The following is a 16,204-nucleotide window of genomic DNA, read 5'->3' on the forward strand; positions in this document are numbered from 1 at the left end:
ATATATATATATATATATATATATATATGTCCAGTTGAACTTTTGTTATTATATTTTACAAGTTTAATTTTTCCTTGAAGTTTTTAGTGTGTGAATAAGTGTTTTTTTATTCACTCAGGTCATTGAGGTCCCTGAGGAACTCGCTGTTTCACCCTCGCAGCTAAGTGATTTGGATAGCGATTCTGACGATGGCTACTCTACCCAGAAGGTAATTTAGTACACATTTGAATTTGATTTTTAATTTTTTCGCTCACTATTTTGAGCCTTTTTTGTCAATGTAAAGTGAGTTTTATTTTCTGTTTCCTCCTGTGTTTCAGAATGCACGTTTAATTTTTAGCTTTCATGAGAAACAAAAGTTTCTCCTTTCCTTAAAACGCTGTTTTTAGTCATTTCATTTTGTCAGAAAAACGGATGTACAATACTCACAGCTCTCGCCATGTTTGTGTGACTACTAGCACTTTGGTGGAGTTCACACTGATCAGCAACGCTTTTTTCGAACTACTTTGGTGATTCATCGATAGTCTTTCAAGGGTAAGAAGTAGGTATAATAATGGAATATTTTGCGGCCGTATTGATGGAACTATAAGTCAGAAGCCACTAGTCATTTTCTAGGCGCCAATGAGAGATGGCGTGAGAATGTTATCAGCAGGCTGGGTTTTCCGTGCACAACGCGTCATTTTGCACAACTTATCCTCATACCCGAAGGTCGTCATATGGTTTCGCGATTAGCAAACAACCCTTACTGGTAACTGCCGCCTCAAGCCTGCATTCTGCTGATGGTCGTAGTCCTATAAATGGTTGTTAGCATGTGCGCACGTATACTCATACGTCTAATGGTTTATCCATATGAAGGGCCCAAAATGGGCGAAACCGGTCGTGGGCTGTCGAAGAGTTTTCAGCAACCTTTTGAGTAGTTTCTTTTATTCAAGTATAATTTTTGTTTAGTCTGATTTCGATTGCACAAGGCACCACCTATCATTACTGGTCTCGTTACGTGTTGATCGCTTCATATTTGTTAATTAACTCCGATCCCAGTGGATTCTTAATTGATAATCATAAGGTAACGGCCACTTTAATCCTGAGATTGTAATGTTGAGCCGTGTCCTAACGTACTGCACACTATAGTCACTGGGTGAGTTTGAATTTTATGCGTTGTTGAAGACAGTTTGTGCTGAGGGGCTGGAAAGCGCTGCGTGACTTTTTATTCGTTGCTGTCAATCAACATTGCTTGTCTAATCTTTGCCTCAAGTCAAGTATCAAATTTGTCTAGCTTCCACAGGCATCCCTCTTTCAGATAAGTGCACGAATTCCGACCACTCGTGCACTCGTGATAGATGGAAATCTATGCAATGGCTCGAGCTGGCCAACACTTCGTTGTACTTGTGGTCTTGTCCACATTCGGGCAAAACTCATCCGGTGTCCTGTTTGCAGGTATGTTTTCACTACTTTCCTAGTCTCGTTTGTTTGCTCCACTGTACCCTCCTTTGCTGGTCTGGTTGGGTTTATCGAAGGTCGTTTGTTTTATATATGTCCAGTATTTCTTGGAATTTTAAACCTCATGCGAGCTTTTGATCCCTAGAAACTTTTAAGGTGAAGATAATTTTGTTCACTACCGAGTTTTGGTGAAAGGGGTTGAGTTCAATAGAAGTCGATAGACCGAGGACATCGTATGGGAATGCGATTCGACCTTAGCACATGTGATAAGATTACTTTGCCGTATAGATATTTCTCCCCAAAGCAGATACTTTCCAGGTTATTGTGTAGTAAGCGTTGTGTAATAAGCCAAACTTGATGTGCTTTAATTCTGCTTAGATTTTGTTGCTCACTGGTTAGAATGGGGATGATCTAATTACTGGTGTTTGTAGTATTTAATAACGTACTTTGCTTCTTTGTTTGCGTTGCTTTCCTATAGCACGTACCAGCATGTACAGTGCATGGAGAATTATTATAGCACATCGCTTCCCTACTTGTGCGAAGGCTATGTCTGTTCGCATTGTACAACAGAATCCTGCAATTCCATCGATGCCAATCAGAATTACACTCTTCAATCTGGCGCCAGTGCACAGTTACATAGAACCGATCAAACTGAGCTGGCTACGGACTCTGTTAGTGCCAACATTTCTGTTGTCAGTCGAATCGACACGACAACCACGGCGTTCCCCGATGGTAGCAAAGATGTGTTGCAACGCCTGGCGATCAACGAAGGAACCGTTGGTTCCCAGTATGTAGAAATAACTGCGGACCGTGCCAAACAGTTGGGGCTTATTTCAGCTGCACCGAAGGCCGACAAACACTTCGCTTCGAAATCAAGCGTCCTCGGTGTTTCAACGAGTTCAACAAAACTAAGCGCTTCCCATTTGCCGAGGGATCATGAACTCCGAGTGGGACCTACAGGAGTCGATTGGGAGCGTCTGGTATGTATTTCTTGATGGCTGCTGAGTGCAGTGATTGACCGGCTAATTGTCTTTTCTATTGTTTATCCTCGAAGGCTTCGTGCGTACTAGTTAAACGTACACTCCGTAATCAGACGCATAGTATGGCTTACTCTCATTCATTGGACAACTGACATTAGTAAAGCAATCAAAATGCTTTTGTCCCCAAAGAACGGAATTTTCCTCCACTTGTATCCTAGTCGAAATCCTATGGGAATCTTCAGGAGCCACCACAGCTTCGGGACACTTTCCGAGGGTACCACTTAAGCGATTAACATGATAAAGCGTGCAAATTGTGGTCCGTTTTCGATGTGGCTTTTGTCAGATATCGTTAATGAGCATTATACCAGTATCCACGTAATTTAAGAGCAAAAACCAGGTTTTAGCTGTTGCTCATCATCCTTCCAACATAAAAACATTTACATCAGCCTAATACTGCTGCGGTACCTGTGTTACAAGTACAAAGACAACTAATATTTCATGTGTCAGGCGAACCTCCTTGGTCCTGGCAACCGTTTTGCATCGGAATTGACTGACCCACAAACATGGCCAGTTGACTTTCGGACTGTCTGTCCCACAGTCATCTGCAAAAATCTGGTAAGCTGCGAAAAATTCTCAAGTGTCGTTTTTCCGCTGAAATCATGGTCGGATTCCGAAGAGTTCAGACGTAAGGCCTTCTGATTTCATTGGGACTCAGTGGGTCGTGTGTCGTCGGGTTGTCGAATGCTTCAGGTTCGAATGCAAAGCCATGCGTTCGCCATCCAGTCTTGGACAGCTTGTGATTCTACTCGAGGGTGCGTTTTGTTCTAACTACTATCCGTTTAGCAGAACAACATGACAGTGGTGAACAAGTTAACCAATCTAACCAGTCATCAAACATCACACAAAACCTGACGATTATGTCATTGATCTTAACCATATTTTATGGTGGATGTACGATCGGTCGGGGGCGAGATGGCCGAAGTGGTTAGAGCGCGAATTTATTGGCCGGAAGGTCCATGGTTTGAACCCGATTTCCCCTGTCTAGGCTTGGGCAACCTGGCAGTATCCCAGCCCTCGTGCTTCCTTCGGGTGGCATGGCAGCTAGGCACCAAAAGAGTGCTACAGCTGAACGATTATTTATTATTTATTTACGATCGGTTCATTCCTCTGGCTCCTTCGCTTTCCAGTGAGGCAGTTAAGCAACTATATTGTCGGACTAATTTTGCTGCTGTTGACGGTGTTGTGACTGATAAGCTACGTTGGCCATTGTTGAGCCTAATCTGGTGCGACTCTGTTCTTGTCCAAGCTGTTTTTTTTAATTTCTAGAACGAATTGTCTCGCTCAAGCCGGCGGCCACATGGTGATACCAATGTGAATCTGCGGGTCCCTTCACCACCCCGAACATCGAAGCGGAAGCAAGATTTAACCTCCACTTCGTGTAAGTGTTTCCCTAGTCATACTTTTACATAGATCAAATACTTCAACGGCATAATTGGCTCCTGCTTATCAGGGAACCAACTGATGATGAGCCCGTATATGTCGTTATTCTGCGCTACAATCACGGGAACCTTCGTCCAAACAGGGAAAGCAGGAATTCACTTAAGACACTGACGTATCAATTTTCATGTGCTAAGATTGAAATAATACCAAACAATAAAAGCGTTCATAGCTTCAGTTTCGCTTACTCTGATTCTGGCTTGTACTTTTACGAGAGATCGAACTTCAAATACAATAAGACGCTGTTGTTCATCGTGCACTCTGGGTTTTCAAATGACAATGAAGGCAGTTTAAAAACGATGTTTTCGAACGTTACCGTTTTATTTTGTAAAGTTTGACACAATTATTGGCAGTGGAGATTCGTATAGCAGCAGGATCGGGAAACAGTGCTAGAATGTGCTTTGCGTAATCATTAATTTTTTTTGGGTTTGATGACAGTTACTCATTGTAACACTTGTAGCGTTTGCTTCCAACGTCATCATCGATAGCATGACATCAATGTTCGACACTGATCCCCGCTGCCGTATTGTTCCGATCAGAATTCATTGCTTTTTCATTCTGATTTGACGTCTTTGTGAGACATAGCAAAGTATGACTACTGCAATCTTGTCATTTGGTTGTGTTTTGCCCGCCGACCAACCGTATTTGGGATGTCTGTCTGTTTTGTGAAGTACACGCGATATACGTAGTGTGGACCTGTGGAGCATATTCTAAAGGAGGAAGTTACTTCGCAGAATGTTAGTGCTTGTTCTCCACTAGCACTGACAATGTCTTTGGATGGCGGTGAGACGTTCGCAGACCACTAAATAAGCTCGACAGACAGATCAACAACGAATAGGAGCACTACCTTAGAAAGCTGTACCAGCATTTACGTGTTTGAAGTGATAAGTTAATAGGCATAATCTGTACAGTGCGTTCAAACGTAACTCTCTTCCGCTCACAACGCATTGGTCGTTTCACCTCGACTGGTGATGAAACGTTTGCAGCCAAATTGAACAGAGTAACGGCCATGTACTGCTGCCTTTGTACAAATATCGGTTCCCACTTACTACTGGATAGCGAGGCAAAGGATGGGTGAGAATATGCATTTGTTGCGCGTGAATAGCGCTGATACGGCTGAGGAATGCCTTGTGGCATAGGTGAGATCAGTGTCTGCGTGTATCAAGCCTCTTTGCTTTACGGATGCTTGACCTGGCCATTTGGTGTGACTATGTACTGAATCTGAGAACATCATAAATGAGAGATTCAGCTGGGTTCCAGGTGGATCTCTCGTCAAAAGCAAATTGGTATGTAAATACATGTGCAAGTCGAAATTCTGGAGGTGTTCTATTGCGGGTACTGGAAGATCCTAGGGAAACAAAATAGGTCAATCGGGTGTTCAGTGAAGCCATCCTTCACACTTCCGTTATATCAATTGGCCGCAATCCGTCGGCTTCAACGTCAATGATTCACACGTATCCTGCGTATCAAGTAGTGGGATTGGTGAAGAGGTTCCCAAACCAGGACTGTGTCGCTGTTGATTGTGTCTTGGAGAGGGGACATCCGAATATCAGATTCTCTAGCTTCAAATCGGACGTCAGTCTCTCTTTAATTTCCGTTGAGCATGGACAGCTAAAACACTTACTATTCGTAGGGTTAGGGGTCGGTCACAATCAACTGCTAAACTAAACTGACCGCTTTTAGTGAACGCTGAATAAACACCACCCAAAAAGACTGAATAATGGAGTGTGAACTACGAATCTGGACGCGGAATATTCTTCGCGAGTGGTACCGGAATCGGTCTAAGATGTTGCCTAGTTTTTTCTGAAGCACTGCAGCCAGCCTCTAACAATTTAATTCCAAACCTTAGGAGATATCGATAAGTCCTGCGGGACATTGATGATATCCAACATAGCTATCTAGCTTACCTCCGCAAATCCCCCGCGAATGAAGCGGTGACAGCTAAAACCACTATACGGTAAGCTCGTGGTTTTTACAGTGGATGATGTTGCTGGTGAAGCTCGCTTAAATGGTATAACCTAAGCTCTTTCGGTCTATTGCATCATGTTGCTTGCCGGTTTCGCGCAAGCTGACCAGTTGTTCGGTATTTAGTAGCCATCCTCAGATATGCCGGAGCAGTCATCACTAATTGTCTTGGGATTATGAGCTTACTATCTAGAAACTAAGCCTTTTCAATTAATCCCTGGCTTCTTCGTTACTCTGGATCCGGGTGGCTAGAAAATATTTAATCATTCTTTGCTCTGTAGCTTTACGCTGATAGGCAACACCGGATGAGTTCGTTCGCCCTGTATTTCGGCGTTACCTAAAGCTAAGAAATAGAAGTTGCGGGATTCATATATCAATTAAGGATGCGCCCTTTAGGCAATATGTATCTGACAATGTACCTGATTAGAGGGTACTCCAGATAATATTTCACACAGTCCCATTAACTTATTCTACCAACCTAGAAATTTCGTGAACCACTTGTTGCCTTTTTGTATTGCATGGTTTCAACGTCCTGCTCCGCTCTCGTTGAAGGAAGGGCGATGGCGGTGACATTCGGACTGGTTACTGCCCTGGAATACTTTGCTATGAGTGGTCTCGAATTTTCAAGTTGTGAAAACAATTGACCCATATAGTCACTGTTTTTAAAGTGCGTCCATCTGAAACTCATTTGTCCTGTTGGGGACTTCAGTTCGTTTACTTGGACCGGTGGTATAGCTTCAGTTGCTTTTCAGTACCAGCTGCCTATGTGATGGCTCTCTAATGAGACAGTTTGATAGTAAACATTGTGTGCAAGAACGCGCCTCATATTCCTACGGTTCAGTTGGACACAATTTACCGAAAAACAGAGGCTAATCGCAAAGGTGCATTTTCTTCTGTGATTTCTAAATAGGAGGAGCTCATTCCCATAACTGTTGTCCTTTTTGTCATTTTGATCTGTCTTTATACCTTGTGGAATGATTCTGATAGGCAGAGATGTTGCGAAATGAATGTACAGGTTTCCTTTGGCCCTGTTTAAGGGACTGCGCGCAGCGTATGAGTGCTCCATACTAGTTTAGGCTAACTGATTATGTGACATGATTTTGACTGTTTCTCAGATAATGACAACGAGGCTAGCGTTCCGGATTCGACGGTTGAGCGGCTAGTAGTATCTGCTCCAGGTGACGAATCGCCTTCAGCCAGTGTCACTCCAGTTACCACTCCATGCTCCACTCCCTACAAATCCAGTACGTCAGGAACCCCATCAACACCCAATCAGACATTGACCCCAGTTTCGGATCATAACAGTTCTGGACTGGATAGTCCGCTACGTCGAGTTCGGTGTGATAAGCGAAAGCAACGACCTGGGTAAGATTTTTTTCATAGCATTGCTCGATTTTTTAAAGAATTTCCCTTCTAGGAAGGATTTAGCTCAGTGGCGATTGGCGCAAGTAAACTGAATTTTGGTCGCGGTATCTTCACCCACCTCTGCTTGTAAACCTTGACCTGGGAGGTGGCACCCCGAAGCATGAACTCCTCTGGGCGGGCTTGCAGGTGCGCTAAAATACCCCAGTAGCTATGAACTAATAACCGTGACAATGCCATTAGTCTTCGGTGGAACTCAATTATTTCCAGCCGTCGGTCGATGGTCCTAAATTATGGTTCTTCAAGTTCTCTACGTGATCGACGTACAACTCCTGTCCGTTTATGGCACCAAATGGCAACCGATAAGTTATCTTACAGAGCAGAACTACGCTGAGCGTATGGGCATGGCCAACCTACTGCACACCGTAATTATCAAGCCCAATCCGGTTTTCGGGGATGGACATCTAGATTTTATCGTTCCGTTTGGACGTCCAGTTCATTTCTTTTCCACCGTTAAAGGCTACGTCTCTTCTTATTTTCTGCACTTTCTACCACTGGCCACTTAGTTGCTGAATACTGTGGGTTTTCATTTTCTCCCTCGAATGTTGAGTAAGCTGTTTTATTAACTGCTTGCTAATAGTTGTCCAACTATAGCTGTCTCGAAGGAAATACAAAGGTACCTGGTTACCGAAGTCCAGATAAGAGAAATCAGGAAGCCAGGGTTAGGTTTAAACCATGGATCTTCGGGTGAATGCTTTCTCACCTTAACCACCATAGGGTTCCGTTTCAACAACTGCTTTGCTATGTCATGTTCACCCATTTCGACTTCTTCATGGGTGACTCACGCGAGCACATCTACAACACCCTAATAAAAGTGAACAAACAGTTTTTTAGCCAACTCAGTTACCCAGTCATAATTGGCAGACCCAATGTAACTCTGGGGTGGCAGGTACGTACGTACCGTAGTGCCAATTACTGGTTTATATCGCCTGTTATTGGTGTCATATCCTGTTTCTCATTTCGCCATTTTATCCTCGTTTTTTGTAGCCGCATCCTCTTCCCAGATGGCACAAGTCCTAGCAAACTCAAACTGAACGCTCGGGTCAATCCCTTGGGGGCAGTTTGGGCCAAAGACTATCAGGAGGCGGAAGCCAATACTTACTCTGCAGCCATGGTGGACTATCTAGAGCAACGATTGTACGTTTGTCACAGCTTTTGTCATATATTTTCATCAATTAGTTGCACACTTTCTCTTCGGTGTGCCGTCGAACATGACATCTCAAACAGTAGAAGTTCTAGTTTATTGGCATTCACGAAGCTCAATTTTTGGAATCTTCGCGCGGCTTTCTTGGCTGAATCCGGTATTGACCACGTGCGTACACAAGCTCCGTAACCCTTAGGCACTTTCTATCAACTCATTTAGAAATAAGAAGACTGAGTTATCGGTCTGCGGTTTGATTGTGAATGTCTGCTATTTTACTTCGCGTTACTCTGAATATCGGCCGATAATAAACAGCACTGAAGTACTGGTACATCGACAGTTTGTACCCAATTTCATAGGCCGATTGGTTTACCTGCGTGTTGCTCGTATCCCGGGTCTCACTGTTCGAGTGATACTTTGTATGCATCAGCCGCACTGGGCTGTACTACATACCAGGATAATCACAACAATGGAAATAGAATTCCTATTTCCCCATTTAAAAAATGTCATTAAATCGGGTTCGATCGGTGGAAGCTTGTTTCGTGCTTAACTAGAAATCACTGCAACACAACGGGACGCTGATTTTGCTATCTCAACTAGTAACGAAACATCTGCAACCAAGTTTCCCGCTCCGACGTACTATTTCGGTTCAAGGTTTTCAAAATTTCCCTCTTATGGATAAAGCTTTGAATCATGGTAAATTTGCCAATATGCCTCGCGATGCGCAGCCCGAAATCACTGAAGCTTCATGATATCCCACCACCTAGCAGTAAATGCGGACAACCTGCTTTTGAAGTTCAGCGTGTTTATTGCGCAGTGGCTACAAAAACAGGTCAGTTATTCTAGCGAGATATGCTCATTTGCGTATCCATTTGGATTTCCCGGGAAACCCAGCTGAATCACTCGTTTATGATGTTCTTCTGATGTGTCCCCAAGAAGGTTGAAACCGGTCGCGGACCTATGTGCGTACAAGTCAATGATTTCTTCACTGTCATGATTTTTTCTGGTCACCAGAGGAGAAATTAACCCTTATTACAGACGTCATCTCAGCCGGTGTTTTTTGTTCTCTGCTAGGTCGGCTAACCTCGAACGTAATAATCGAATTCCTCCAAGCTTCATGAATCGCAGTTCCCTCTGCCGTGTCGTCCTGTTCGATCACGATAACAAGGTCAGTTTCAGCACAGTTAGTTGACTTGGCCTTTAATGTCCTCAATATGGTTGTTAGCACAATACCGACAATTTTTCTCGTGATGTTGAAGTGATGCATAAAATGGACGGCGATCCTTATTTCCTCGTTTTTCGAAGTCTGATCACAAACGAACTTCCTGATATTCATTCTTGAGGCCGTGGATCGTCGTCATTGCACATACACTTCGCATGAGAAGTCATGCTGTTTTCTCTGCCAATGTTAGTCTGATTCTGTTTGTCACTTTGACCGACGTACACAAATTAAATCCATCATCGCGATGTGGTCCTTCGTAGTTTTGTTCATGTCAATCCAGACGTGTTCCCCACAGAAGAATCGGCAGTCGCTTCCGTCGTATAATTAAAAAACGGCCTTCCCGTCATCAATGGTCACGTGGACGCAGTTTCCAACAAAAGTTCATTTAGTTCATGTTTTAGCCCCAAAACACCTGTCTTCTAATACCAGATACTCTGGTTTCGTCCACTCCGATGGAGTCAAGTTTATAGAGCGTTAGGTCACTGTCAACAAACTTACTACATGCATCCCCAAACACGTTAACTCGCGTTCCTCGTTTTTTGAGCTTCCTGAGTGATGTATGCAACAAAATGGAGAAAACTTTTCGTTTGACGAAATTACGAAGTATGGCTTTGGTGGTTACAACCGTTTGTTTTTCACTTTTCCTTACAGGGCCTGGAAGCCTCAGTTAGACTATCCGTGAATGATGTCATAACGGAGGTCCGTGGTGAATTTATGATGTTGGAGGAATACGAACACCACTTTGATCCCATATCCGAGTATGTTTCATGAGCCAGTGTTACCCCATATCCCTTAGCTACCGGTCATCCTGGGTTGTACACGGGTCTTAGCTGCCGCGATCTCCCTCACTTTTACACTGTCTTTCGTGCGTTGTTGATGTTCCTTTGACTCTTGATGAGAGCAGCTCGTTTTGTTTGCGCTAACTTTGGATTTATCACTGAATTCATGTTCGTTGTGTTTAATCTCGCTTAGGACTTCCGCTTTTGTGACGTGAGTTATTTGGCTTCCATCCCGCGGTTAGCTGCAGTCAGATCTCAGACCGCCTAAATATTTTATCGTAATTTTTGTTGCCTCCAAACTATCTGCGTTTGTGTTGTACTGTCTATATTGTTTCACATTCACCTCTGGTATTTTTACTTCCTAGTACGAATAATTTGAAGGCCTTCGGCTAATACGCTTCTATTTGTCTTCCAGTTACAACCGCTATGTAATGTTCTATCAAGGATTCGGTGACCGGACAATCGTCTTGGAAGCAACCCGATACGGAAACAGCGCCAGATTTGTACGCCGTTCATGCATCCCAAATTGTCGAGTAGGTTGTTCTTATGAGAATTGGCAGGATGATATTTTCCTGTATTTTTTCCGGTTTACCTAGTTAAGGTTTATCTGTCTCCATAGGGTAATGGCGTCATAATGCAAACAGTTCAGTTTCGGTTTTTGAAACCTCGGTACGCTGCTGTCATAATTGGATATTTTAAATGTTCTCCGTGCGCATTGTCACTGACCCGACCCAAAGGTGGTCACCTTGTCGTGGTGGTCGGGCTTCTGTGCTGGAACTGGCTGGAACTCAGTTCCTAAACCATGCCAGGAAGGCCAAAGAGGAGCAGCCTGACGAAGAACAGCGAGTCCCCGTACTGCTAAAGTCGTACTGTCTCCCGCGATAGGAGTGTGAAGGCACTAAGCCGTTTCCCACAGGTGACCAGCATTTCCATATTTGTGGAAGCAGCAGTGCTGCCTTCCCCCGAAGAAGGACGGGACAGTCTGATAACCAAACTGCAGAAGCTTTGGAACAAAAACAGAGTACCAGCCGAACGGAGCTCCTCGACCGTCATCTCAATTATTTAAAAAGGAATCAAGAACGTCATGCGAAAGCCATCGTGGTATCAGCCTGGTATCCGTCGCACTCTCTGGCATTATTTTACACAGGTTGATGGATTATTGGGAGAGACAGATTCGTGAGAATCACACTGGGTTTCGCCCTGCTCGAAGATATATCGACCATATCTTTACCTTAAAACAAGTCCGCCTCCCTGGATGGGTACCCTAGGACTCAAATCACCAGTGGTTAATGACATTGGCAGAAATGGCCCGATCGCGCAGTCAGTGGAGCTCGTGCATCAAAGCTATCGCCTTCAATGCGCAGCTACCCGATTTCCGAACAAACTGAACATGCCCTCACCTCCAAGCCTTGGTTATATATCCTACTTTCCCGTTTTCCGGTGATCGGAACTGTAGCAGCCTGAACCAATGTGCCTATGCCACATGGTTTATATCTGGTAAATTGATTGATTGCCACGGACAGACGATAAACATGTCGGTTGATTTGTCCCCATTTAGTTGGATCATACCGTCGTGCAGGGCAAATTCCAACTTCTAATACGAGCATCAATGGAGCTTGTGCCCGGCACTGAGTTAACCATTCCTTTTGACTTGGATTACCGGGCTTGTCGTTATCCCTTGGAGTGTGCTTGTGCTCGTTCACGATGCCCAGTACTCAAATGGTGTCGTAAATTGGTGCGCCACAAGGTTGTCCCAAACTTGGACTATAGCAAGTACATCGAATCCCAACTGAGAGTGTAAGTCCCGTCTTTTGTTACTTCTGGTTGCTCGCCTACCTATTTTTTTCAACCTATAATCCGTTTATAATGGAATTGGTATCACCTTACCGCTTATCTAGATTTTGTGCCAGTTTTTTTGGTCTCTGTGTCTTCTGAAGGCCCTTAACAGCTGAGTTAAATCAAAAATGATTGTACAGCGAGTTACCCACGCTAATTGTTGTTCAGGTCATAAAACAAACCCGTTTCTTATGTCGATCCATTTGGTTATCACCTGCAACAAATTTGTCTCCAGAAAAGTAGCCAACTTTTCATGATCAGGGGAGGTCTGACGGGCCTTGCGTTTGTAAATGTTTGGAAGCAAAGTGTAGTCAGTTTCGTAGAACGCCGTCTATCACGGAATTCGGCCACTGCTGAGGTCAACAGCTAAGGTTTAAGCAGAGCGACCTATCGTGCTACATACTGCTGATGAGCCCCAGTTTAATCGGAACAGATCATGGTTTGTTTTCGGGGTTATCCAGACTTTCCCTTCGCAACAGACGAGAATCTCTTATCATTATGAGTTGATCTCGACCGAACACAGTGTCTGGTTTCTGCATCGCTTATTTGTATTGTCCGGCTGGTCATTGCTACGAACCGCGTTTCTCTCCGTCCCATATTTTTTCTGTACGTTTGAAGTTGTGTTTTGATGCAGAACTGCAGTTTACGGTATTACCTTTCGTTTTCATCACCTACAGACTTTCTAAACCGCTTTCCCAAGAGAGTCCGAACAGCAGAACTACATCGTTCGAACATAGCGGCCTCACTGGTTCCCCGTTGTTGCGGTCTACCATGGGCAGTTCCATGTCTTCCTTCTCTAATTTGAACACTTCCCCAACCCCATCAACTCGACTGCGAAAAGAGCTTTCGGACACCAATAGCCCTTTGGAAGATGACTCCACAAAGTCTAGTGGCTATCGGCCACTTCGAGCTTCGGGATCCTGTGATGGTTATACCACCGTTGTTGATGAAAATGAGGTTCCTCACTGTTCCAAGGTTGTGTTGGACAGTGCTCCCAACCAGGAGAATAGGTCGAATGCGTCCACATTGTTGTGTGAAGACGCGGATAAAATCGTAAGCACATTTTCCGGTTGTTTTCGTTTCCACCCGTGCCGTTTTGCGTGGTCCATTCTTTGTAGATAGATATATTGAATTTCACATGCGACGTCCATCAATCGCACTGTGTCTGAACTCACTAGGGCATACTGTGTGAAATTTATCCGCCTGGTCGTCTCTCAACAACACAATCACCGTTCCGAATGTCCGCTGATTTTCTAGCCACGAATGCAGAAGACCAAGCTATAGATTTTGATCAGGTAAAATCTGCGACTTAAAGTATTCGATTGTTTGCGTCAAAAAAGGTCAAGTTTTCACCGAATAATTATGAAATCACCAAATTACACTCTGTTTCAAGCTCAACGGTGTTCATAGGTTTTTAAGAGCACGTCAAGCTGACGTGCCACATCAGTTTTATCAGCAACCGCAGCCACTGCGCAGATATCCAGCCTAACCCCCAATTCAGCGATCAACGGAACTGTGGCAGCTATAAGCACTGTACGACAAGTGGACGGTTTTTCCAGCTGCTGCTGATAGTGATGGTGATTATTAATCTCGTACGGGATGGTTTCAGTAGCCTTTTTCTTTAGTCCTGAAGCGTTGCTTTATTTTGTTTGTTTGATCGCTCCTTATCTAGTCACTTGTCTGAGTAAAGCATCTATATTGTCTTCTGGTAAGAAGCATATGCCGAGTCGGTGCGCTTGTGTTGACCGTAACTCGAGAGTTTTTTTTTTAGACGATTTGCCGTAATTCCTGAGCGTCGGTTTGCTTCAGCCTGATCTTGATTCAAACAGAGGCGCACCCGAGTTGCTCATCTACGTCGTAACCCGGCTTTTTCGCTTGCAGTATTTAATCATCGTTTGATCGCACTAGCTTGGCGTATTCGTGTTCTGCTTGAGAATGTCGATGGACTTGTTTGGGTGTCGACTGAACATAGTGTAATACTTCAATACTTTTTCTCTTTTCGATTCACGTTTTTCCTATGCGTTGACCTCCGTAGAATTTCGCAACCGTCGGACTTAAATGGTTGATTTCCTTAGATGCTCACTAGCACACCGTTATTTGCATGGCGGTTCACTGTCTTGATTCCTTGTTGATCCGTTGGAGTAACAGGTTGTTACTCTGCAACCAGAAACAAGGTAAATGGAGTAGTCCACGCTCTTCGGTGACTCGATTGGGATCGGGTCATCTTCTGTGGGGGATACAGTTTGACTTTGTCGATTAGTGTGGAGGTGCACTGGAATGACAGTTCAAGTTTTGTAGCACTTCATGGTTTTAAATACCGTTTGACTCGCACTACGTCGATGGTTGGTTTTCCTGCATAGGAGTTGATTACGTTTAATCTGAGTTCTTTGACGTTGTCCCCGTTGAATGCCTCCTCGCCCTCCGTTTTGTTACTGTGGATATTTTTTACGCTGGGTTGTCCCACGGAATCAACCTCGGAATCCAATAAAATTTGGCTTTTATCAGTGGATGGGGGTCAGTCGTTAGGTATTGGCAGGACTTTCTTCGTGGTTAACTTACCTATGGGAGCTGCTCCATGGATCAACGTATTTGCCAGTTGGTGGCCGCGCTTTGAATACATCGACTTTGACGAATAGGCTGAAGACATGGTAGGAACCCTTCTGGGTTGTGATGTATCCGAGGCGCACGGGGTATTCGATCGGTGCTTGGGAGATAAAAAAAATCCATCTGGCATAATGACTGTTTTTGATGGGATACTTCTTGGTCCGATGGGATTTGGGAGGCAGAAGGTTGTCAGTGGTTGTATGACCGGGTACAGTCAGGACATCCACGATTCTATGCAACGGTTCCACAATGCGGAGTTCACAAACAGTTCAGCATACAACACTAGCCTCTCCTTAGTTGACTAGAGAGCGTTATTGACAACAGAGACTAGTGCGGTGCGGGTGGCCCCCTTAAGTCCGTTTCAATACCAAGGTTAGAGTTTACAGCTGCGGGTTTGGCAGTCGAAGTACCACATCTAATTGAATTATGCGGAAAGAGCTACTCTCAGCGTACTCTATTTTGGACAGACTATGATAGCTCTGTACATTATCCATAACATATCTAGATTTTGTATCCTTTTCGTAAACAGAATGACGATTGTTCGTGATGCGTCGTCACCTACTCAATAGAGATAAGTAACTTGGTTATTTTTCAATATCCTGTTCATTCGCTCTTGAGCTTTTTATACATTTGTTTCATCTACTAGAAAATCACTTATTGGTAATTGATCAGATGGCTGTTGATCTGTTCACCGAGCTTGACAACTGATTTACAAACGTTTTGTCACCATTCGAGGAGACATCTTCAGTGCGCTATTTGATGGGTACTCCCTCTTTTCGTGCTTTGTAAACCATATAAACGAAAGCACGAAGAGAGCGATTACCCACCCAACCGTGCACTGAAGATGTCTCCTCGAATGGTGACAAAACGTTTGCCTTTCGTTTGCCTAGACGTAGTATGATTCCACTATACAGTCTCCAGTTTACCTCATGCTACTTTCTCTTTGTTTTAGGTCTTCGCCACTCAGTCACCACCGGCTGTAAATCGCAACAATACTTGATCTATGTGTGATTTCCCTCACTTTTCTCCAACTCCTTTTACTCTATTGGACCTATTCATGCACCTGCCTCCTCCCCGCCCCCACAATTACACTGATCGTCCCGTATTTAGTATTTTTTCTCAACCTCTCGTCATGCACACTCATCGGTTCTCATGCCTTTTGTGAACGACGCAATTGTTGTATATTGCTACTTTTCAGACCGAATTTTGAAATAGTTATTTTGATCAAGTCAACATTACAGTGCACGCTTTTCCTACCAATCAAAGTCTTCTGGCCTCGTTACTGTGGATTTTCGAACGAAGAAGAGCAATTGACCGTCTAATT

The 16,204-nt window shown here is 44.1% G+C and overlaps 1 protein-coding gene across 1 annotated transcript in view; it reads left to right on the forward strand.

Annotated features, from left to right (window-relative positions):
- T265_01168 (hypothetical protein) overlaps window positions 1–16,144 on the forward strand; it is a gene marked incomplete at both ends in the record, with an annotated part of 32,170 nt that extends 16,026 nt beyond the window's left edge. The window contains 11 exons of the mRNA XM_009165129.1: window positions 119–208; window positions 1,295–1,431; window positions 1,913–2,414; window positions 3,741–3,852; window positions 6,992–8,435; window positions 9,514–9,607; window positions 10,313–10,419; window positions 10,856–10,973; window positions 11,999–12,237; window positions 12,954–13,329; window positions 15,833–16,144. Coding sequence (XP_009163393.1) covers window positions 7,990–8,435; window positions 9,514–9,607; window positions 10,313–10,419; window positions 10,856–10,973; window positions 11,999–12,237; window positions 12,954–13,329; window positions 15,833–15,880 — 1,428 coding nt within the window. The remainder of the gene's footprint in view (window positions 1–118; window positions 209–1,294; window positions 1,432–1,912; window positions 2,415–3,740; window positions 3,853–6,991; window positions 8,436–9,513; window positions 9,608–10,312; window positions 10,420–10,855; window positions 10,974–11,998; window positions 12,238–12,953; window positions 13,330–15,832) is intronic.
- Between the last annotated feature and the right edge of the window lie 60 nt (window positions 16,145–16,204).

This window comes from Opisthorchis viverrini (assembly GCF_000715545.1).
Source record: "Opisthorchis viverrini unplaced genomic scaffold opera_v5_12, whole genome shotgun sequence".
NCBI classification, from domain to species: Eukaryota; Metazoa; Platyhelminthes; class Trematoda; order Opisthorchiida; family Opisthorchiidae; genus Opisthorchis; species Opisthorchis viverrini.